Genomic DNA, 8,459 nt, shown 5'->3' with positions numbered 1-8,459 from the left:
CTATTAGAATACATCACACTTTTTACTCCACTATTAGAATACATCACACTTTTTACTCCACTATTAGAATACATCACACTTTTTACTCCACTATTAGAATACATCACACTTTTTACTCCACTAATAGAATACATCACACTTTTTACTCCACTAATAGAATACATCACACTTTTTACTCCACTATTAGAATACATCACACTTTTTACTCCACTATTAGAATACATCACACTTTTTACTCCACTATTAGAATACATCACACTTTTTACTCCACTATTAGAATACATCACACTTTTTACTCCACTATCAGAATACATCATACTTTTTACTCCACTATTAGAATACATCATACTTTTTACTCCACTATCAGAATACATCATACTTTTACTCCACTATTAGAATACATCATACTTTTACTCCACTATTAGAATACATCATACTTTTACTCCACTATTAGAATACATCATACTTTTACTCCACTATTAGAATACATCATACTTTTACTCCACTATTAGAATACATCATACTTTTACTCCACTATTAGAATGCATCATACTTTTACTCCAGTATTAGAATACATCATACTTTTACTCCAGTATCAGAGTACATCATACTGTTATTCCAGTATCAGAGTACATCATACTTTTACTCCAGTATCAGAGTACATCATACTGTTACTCCAGTATCAGAGTACTTTTCTCCCAGGTCAGAGGTCGTGCCGCCGCTGTCCCTGATTGGTCAGTGCTGGTTCAGATCCACCAGAGTCACAGAGTCTCCCGCCTTCCACAGTCTAAACCCAGGAAGCAGCTCCTCAGTGAAGGAGGTGCTGAAGGTGTAGAGGTGGGCGGGTCCTCCATCAGCGACGACGTCATAGAAGGACAGAGCTCCGCCCTCCCAGTCCAGGAACACGCCCACTCTGCCTGAGGACACGCCCTCTCTCCCCGGGAGATCCGTTTCCTCGTCGTTGTGCCGGACCGAGCACTTTCCTCCTGAGAACATCCACAGACTCCAGGACTGACGGTTGTTCCCAAACGCGCTGTCCCCTCCCCCTCCTCTGCGGCTGATCCCTCTGTAGCTCACCGCGATGAACACCCCCCCCTCCTTCTGCACGCTCCAGTCCACCTCCCAGTAACAGCGCCCCCTCAGGCCGGAGGAGCTCAGGACCTGAGGCCGGCTCGTGAACCTGTGGTGATGATCTGGATACGGCTGTTCCTCCTCCACTCGAGTCACAGAGCGCTGGTCCTCAGACAGAAGGAGACGTCTGTGCAACGTGTGAGGATCCAGGGAGACCTCACAGGCGTCTGCAACACACACATTACACTGGAACATCTGGATAACACCACACTCTGGAGCATCATCTGAATAACACCACGTTCTGGAGCATCATCTGAATAACCCCACGCTCTGGAACAGTCGTTCTCAACCTCTTGGCGCCGCAACCCCCATTTTAACAGTAAAAGGGATTCGTGACCCCCGCCCGGGTCACACCGTGGGAAATAGAAATAGTATCTGACATAATTCTTAACCCCTTAAGTCCCGCCTGAACCGAGAGGATCTTTTTCCTCACGTCATCACATTTTTTTTCCATCATTTTTTCGTTGGGTGTTCGACTCATTTTTGTAACTTTTTGTAATTTTTTGTAAAATTTTTGTCATTTTTTGTCAAATTTTTGTCATTTTTTTGTAACATTTTTATCACATTTTTGTCATTTTTTTGGTAATTTTTTTGTCTTTTTTTGTCAATTTTTTGTCATATTTTTGTCATTTTTTTGTAACATTTTTGTCATTTTTTTGTCATTTTTTGTAAATTTTTTGTCATATTTTTGTCATTTTTTTGTAACTTTTTGTCATATTTTTGTCTTTTTTTGTCATATTTTTGTCTTTTTTTGTCACATTTTTATCATATTTTTGTCACATTTTTGCCACTTTTTTGTCACATTTTTATGACATTTTTGTCATTTTTTGTCACATTTTTATCATTTTTTCGTCCATTTTTTGTCAATTTCTTGTGACATTTTTCCCACTTTTTCATAAATTTATTGTCACTTCTTTGCCCCATTTCCATCATTGTTTTCATCTCAGCTTGTTTCCAGAAGCTTTTGGATTGGGGTAAAGTCAAACTGGAGAAAATGTGCTCGGTTCAGGTGGGAGTTAAGAATAACCCCACACTCTGGAACATCATCTTCAGACAGATCACAATGATACTCACATTTCCTTAGACCTGGGACCATCCAACGCTCTCCAGAAGGATCCAACCTGGAACACAAGACCAGGCTGAACTTAAGACCAGACCAGGACCAGATCTCCATCCATTCCACCCATCGTTTTTCTCTCGTCCTGTCCACGTACAGTTTGTGGAGGCAGCAGTCTGAGCAGAGATGCCCAGACTTCCCTCTCCAGGCAAACATCCCCAAGCTGTTCTGGGGGGACTCTGGGGGATAGTCCCTCCAGCGTGTCCCAGGCCCTCCGCAAGGCCTCCTAGGTTGCCTTCATGTGACATCACAACATTCTAAGGAGCCTATAGTTCAAAGCTGAAGTGGAGAGCAGCTGAAAATTCTAGTGCAGATTTCTAGTCTTACTCAATTGCCTTTTACTCCGTCAGTTCACATGAAACAAAAATCGTCACGAAGTTGAAAGTCATCTCGAGCAGCACATATGCACTATAGTACATGTATTTCCTCACAAAAGCGTCCAGAAGTGGTAACACTATTCAAAAACAGGTGCATGATGTTGGCCAGTAGAAAGACTTCCTGCCGGCAATGAACCGAGCTCCTTCTACGGTCATACAGGGAACGGACAGCCCTTAGCAGAGGGCCCCGGACCCCATACTACTGTAGCACCCCCGCAGGGCTCCACGAGGGACACGTTTCAACTCTTTCTCCAGATCCAAATAATGTATCCCATTTAATAGCCCTATCCCAGTTATTAGCATTATGGTTGTTAGCCTGATCCGAGTTTTCAGCCTTATCCGACTTTGTAGAAGGTTCATACTGTCTTCTTAGGTTAAGACTATTACAGTTTTGTTTCTTATAGTAAGACAGAAAGGTCTAGTTTACCTGCTTGACCAGTTTCGATCACTTCCTGTGATCTTCCTCAGAAGCGACACCTGGTGGTGGAGGTGCCGTGTCGTAGCAGCTTACATGGGTTTTCCAGTCAGTAGGGAGAGCTTGCGCCCCCTACTGACTGTCACCTTCTCCATGGACGGCGTCCCAAGTGTGTGATAAGGTGTACGCTCCCTCGTCCCGGTTCATAGATGTTGTTGCACGTTTCCTGATCTCGATGGCTTCTCTGATCCAGCGGTTACGTTACGTTTACTACCGACTGGAAAATCCATGTGCGCTGCCTACGACACGACACCTCCACCACCAGGTGTCGCTTCTGAGGAAGATCGCAGGAAGTGATCGAAACTAGTCAAGCAGGTAAACTAAACCTTTCTGTCTTACTATAAGAAACAAAACTATAATAGCCTGATCCGAGTTTTCAGCCTTTTCCGAGTTTTCAGCCTGATCCGAGTTTTCAGCCTTTTCCGAGTTTTCAGCCTGATCCGAGTTTTCAGCCTTTTCCGAGTTTTCAGCCTGATCCGAGTTTTCAGCCTTTTCCGAGTTTTCAGCCTGATCCGGGTTTTCAGCCTGATCCGAGTTTTCAGCCTGATCCGAGTTTTCAGCCTGATCCGAGTTTTCAGCCTTTTCCGAGTTTTCAGCCTGATCCGAGTTTTCAGCCTGATCCGAATTTTCAGCCTGATCCGAGTTTTCAGCCTGATCCGAGTTTTCAGCCTGATCTGAGTTTTCAGCCTGATCCGAGTTTTCAGCCTGATCCGAGTTTTCAGCCTGATCCGAGTTTTCAGCCTGATCCGAGTTTTCAGCCTGATCCGGGTTTTCAGCCTGATCCGAGTTTTCAGCCTTTTCCGAGTTTTCAGCCTGATCCGAGTTTTCAGCCTGATCCAAGTTTTCAGCCTCATCCGAGTTTTCAGCCTGATCCGAGTTTTCAGCCTGATCCGAGTTTTCAGCCTTATCCGAGTTTTCAGCCTGATCCGAGTTTTCAGCCTGATCCGAGTTTTCAGCCTGATCCGAGTTTTCAGCCTGATCCGAGTTTTCAGCCTGATCCGAGTTTTCAGCCTGATCCGAGTTTTCAGCCTTATCCGAGTTTTCAGCCTGATCAGAGTTTTCAGCCTGATCCGAGTTTTCAGCCTGATCCGAGTTTTCAGCCTGATCAGAGTTTTCAGCCTGATCAGAGTTTTCAGCCTGATCAGAGTTTTCAGCCTTACATCCAGAGACTTCAGGTACTCAGGAGAGCGGTTTAGAATGGTCAGCACTCACCTGAGCGTCTGCAGGGGGCGCTGTGAGGCCTGTAGACTCACCTGAGCATCTGCAGGGGGCGCTGTGAGGCCTGTAGGGCGGTCAGCTGCTTGATGGAGGATGCTGGATGGTTGTAGCTCAAGTCCAGCTCGCTCAGATGGAAGGGGGCGGAGCTTAGAGTGGCGGCCAGAGAAAGCCCGCCGCTCTCGGAGACCAAACATCCCGACAGCCTAAAGACACAGCATTAACCCGTCACAAATCTCCTGCAGTGAGACTGACGTTTCTTAGTCCATTGATTTCTAAAGGGGAGGTCACCCCAGGGGCTGGACTGGGACTGAAAAACAGCCCTGGACTCTGACCAAGCGGGCTCATTTTCTCCAGTTCGGCTGTACCCAAATCTAAAAGCTTCTCGGCTGGAGAGCAACAATGGAACGCCTCATTTGAAAGCTGAGGCCTACAAGAGTGATTGTAACTTTTTATCAAGTCGCCGCATTTGTCATAATTTTGTTGTTTCTTCACTACTTTTTGTGGCTTTTTGTTGAGTTTTTGTCATTTTTTGTTGAGTTTTTGTTGAGTTTTTGTCATTTTTTGTTGATTTTTTGTCGAATTTTTGTTGAATTTTTGTTGAATTTTTGTCGAATTTTTGTTGAATTTTTGTTGAATTTTTGTCATTTTTTGTTGAATTTTTGTCATTTTTTGTTGAGTTTTTGTCATTTTTTTGTTGAATTTTTGTTGAATTTTTGTTGAATTTTTGTTGAATTTTTGTTGAATTTTTGTTGAATTTTGTCATTTTTTTGTTAAATGTTTATTGAATTTTTGTCACTTTTTGGTTGAATTTTTGTCATTTTTTTGTTGAATTTTTGTTGAATTTTTGTTGAATTTTTGTTGAATTTTTGTCACTTTTTTGTTGAATTTTTGTTGAATTTTTGTTGAATTTTTGTTGAATTTTTGTCACTTTTTTGTTGAATTTTTGTTGAATTTTTGTCACTTTTTGTTGAATTTTTGTCACGTTTTTCTATCATTTTTTATTCTGGTTTTGTTGACTTTTTATCACAGTTTTTGTCACGTTTTTAATGCTTTTTCCGGCACATTTTTGTCTTGTTTTCATCCTCTTTTCCTGTCGCTATTTTGATGCTTTTCTTTTTAGCTTTTAGATTTGGGTAAAGCTCGGTTAAGGCGGGACCGGTGGCCCTTCTGTGCTCTTCCAGAATGGACATAAGGCCAGTCCGCCCCTGGGTCACCCCACCGCATTGACCTCTCGTGTGGACAGAGACAGAGTGCATGATGGGAGCTGGTCACCTGAGCGTGTGCAGTCTGCAGGGGGCGCTCTTCAGTCCCTCACACAGCAGCTCCACTCCTGAGTCCTGGAGGTCGTTGTTGCTGAGGTCCAGGTGAGTCAGGGTGGAGGAGCTGAACACTGAGGTCAGAGGACCACAGCAGCGAGAGGTCAGACCACATCCGCTCAGCCTGAGGAGAGAGGAGACAGACCCTATCTGAGAGTGTCCACACACAGTTCCTCAGAGCTCACGCCCTCGGACACAAACGTGAACCTCTCTCTTAGCTCTGATTTCAGGTCGTCGTTACACTCGTTAATGATTTCTGTAGAACACGAACAGACGGTTACGCACGAGGCTGTTCTTTCTGACAAACAGGATTTTGTTACTAATGCAGATCCAACACTGCATTATGTACTCTTAAGTTAATATATAGGCCTGTGCAGCACCTCATTTGAAAGCTAAGACCCACAAAACTGATCTTTTTCCTCGCGTTGTTGCTGTCTTGTGTCAGCTTTGTTTATTTTTTATTTTTTTTAATTTTTGTCACATTTATGTTGAATTTTTGTTGAATTTTTGTCACTTTTTGGTTGAGTTTTTGTCACTTTTTTGTGTGAATTTTTGTCACTTTTTTTCTCGCATTTTTGATGATTTTTTGAAGATTCTTTGTTACTTTTTGGTTGAATTTTTTTTTCACATTTTTGTTGAATTTTTGTCACTTTTTTCTTGATTTTTTGTTGAATTTTTGTTAAGTTTTGTCACATTTTTGTCACATTTTTGTCACATTTTTTTCACTTTTTTGTCACATTTTTGTCACATTTTTGTCACATTTTTGTCACATTTTTGTCACATTTTTGTCTCATTTTTGTTAGAATTTTTTTGAATTTTTGTTGAATTTTTGTCACATTTTTGTTTGAATTTTTTTGAATTTTTCTTGAATTTTTGTCACATTTTTGTTAAATTTTTGTCACTTTTTTGTCACATTTTTGTCGATTTTTTGTCACATTTTTGTCGATTTTTGTCACATTTTTGTCACATTTTTGTCGATTTTTTGTCACATTTTTGTCACATTTTTGTCACATTTTTGTCACATTTTTGTCACATTTTTGTCACATTTTTGTCACATTTTTGTCACATCTTTGTCACATCTTTGTCACATCTTTGTCACATCTTTGTCACATCTTTGTCACATCTTTGTCACATCTTTGTCACATCTTTGTCACATCTTTGTCACATCTTTGTCACATCTTTGTCACATTTTTGCTGCATCTTTGTTGACTACACAGCTGAGAAAGGACCGAGGCACAGTCTGAGCACAAACACACGCGTTCCACTCACGTGACTTTCGTGGCGCCCTTGACGACCGGCAGCAGACCCATCACACCCTCCTCTGAAGCACAGTACTTCCTCAGGTCAAAGTGCTCCAGGTCCGAGTCCGAGCACAGCAGGAGGAAGGACAGCGCGGCCCACTGAGCCAGAGACATGTCCCTGTAGGCGAGGCGTCCCCCCCTCATCACCCTCTGGATCTGCTCCACCAGACTGCGGTCGTTCAGCTCGCTCAGGCAGTGCAGCAGGTTCAGGCTCCTCTCCGCGGACAGGCCCTCCTCCTCCAGCCTCCGATTGATGTGCTTCACCGTCTCCGCGTTTTTGTTGAGTTTTTGTCACATTTTTTTCACTTTTTGTTGAATTTTTGTTGAATTTTTGTCACATTTTTGTTGAATTTTTGTCGATTTTTTTTCGATTTTTTTTTACATTTTTCATGATTTTTTGATGAATTTTTGTTGAATTTTTGTTGAATTTTTATTGAATTTTTGTTGAATTTTTGTCACATTTTTGTCACATTTTTGCCACATTTTTGTTAGAATTTTTATTGATTTTTTGTCATATTTTTGTCGCATTTTGTTGACTTTTTATTGATTTTTTGTTGAATTTTTGTCACTTTTTGGTAGAATTTTTGTTGATTTTTTGTCAAATTTTTGTGTTTTTTTTGTCAAATTTTTGTGGTTTTTTTGTCAAATTTTTGTCAAATTTTTGTCACATTTTTTTTTAATTTTTGTCACTTTTTTGTCACATTTTTGTCACATTTTTGTTGCATTTTTGTTGAATTTTTGTCACTTTTTTGTTGAATTTTTGTCACTTTTTGGTTGAATTTTTGTTGAATTTTTGTCACTTTTTTGTGTGAATTTTTGTCACTTTTTTTGTCGCATTTTTAATGAATTTTTGAAGATTTTTTGTTACTTTTTGGTTGAATTTTTGTCGCATTTTTTTTAATTTTTTGTCACTTTTTTGTCGCATTTTTGATGAATTTTTGATGATTTTTTGTTACTTTTTGTTGAATTTTTTTTCACATTTTTGTTGAATTTTTTTCGTTTTTTGTCGAATTTTTGTTGAATTTTTGTTGAATTTTTGTTGAATTTTTGTCACATTTTTGTCGCATTTTTGTCGAATTTTTGTCACTTTTTGGTTGAATTGTTGTCACATTTTTTTGTCGCCTACACAGCTGAGAAGGCACCGAGGCACAGTCTGAGCACAAACACACGCGTTCCACTCACGTGACTTTCGTGGCGCCCTTGACGACCGGCAGCAGACCCATCACACCCTCCTCTGACGGACAGTACTTCCTCAGGTCAAAGTGCTCCAGGTCCGAGTCCGAGCACAGCAGGAGGAAGGACAGCGCCGCCCACTGAGCCAGAGACATGTCCCTGTAGGCGAGGCGCCCCCCCCTCATCACCCTCTGGATCTGCTCCACCAGACTGCGGTCGTTCAGCTCGCTCAGGCAGTGCAGCAGGTTCAGGCTCCTCTCCGCCGACAGGCCCTCCTCCTCCAGCCTCCGATTGATGTGCTTCACCGTCTCCTGGTTGGTCCGCTCACTCCCCGTTTCAGTCAGCAGACCC

The 8,459-nt window shown here is 41.6% G+C and overlaps 1 protein-coding gene across 1 annotated transcript; it reads right to left on the bottom strand.

The window, feature by feature from the left end:
- Positions 1-700: 700 nt before the first annotated feature.
- LOC306981413 (tripartite motif-containing protein 14-like) lies at positions 701-6,980 on the bottom strand. Its single transcript, XM_079581027.1, has 5 exons — positions 6,904-6,980; positions 5,591-5,758; positions 4,354-4,521; positions 2,206-2,252; positions 701-1,298 (listed from the first exon to the last, which is right to left on the bottom strand). The coding sequence occupies exons 1-5, from the start codon at positions 6,942-6,944 to the stop codon at positions 736-738; spliced, it is 987 nt and encodes a 328-aa protein (XP_079437153.1). The 5' UTR covers positions 6,945-6,980; the 3' UTR covers positions 701-735.
- Between the last annotated feature and the right edge of the window lie 1,479 nt (positions 6,981-8,459).

The sequence above is a fragment of the Gobius niger genome, assembly GCF_951799975.1.
Source record: "Gobius niger genome assembly, chromosome: 22".
NCBI classification, from domain to species: domain Eukaryota; kingdom Metazoa; phylum Chordata; class Actinopteri; order Gobiiformes; family Gobiidae; genus Gobius; species Gobius niger.
This window is presented reverse-complemented; position numbering and strand designations above follow the sequence as displayed.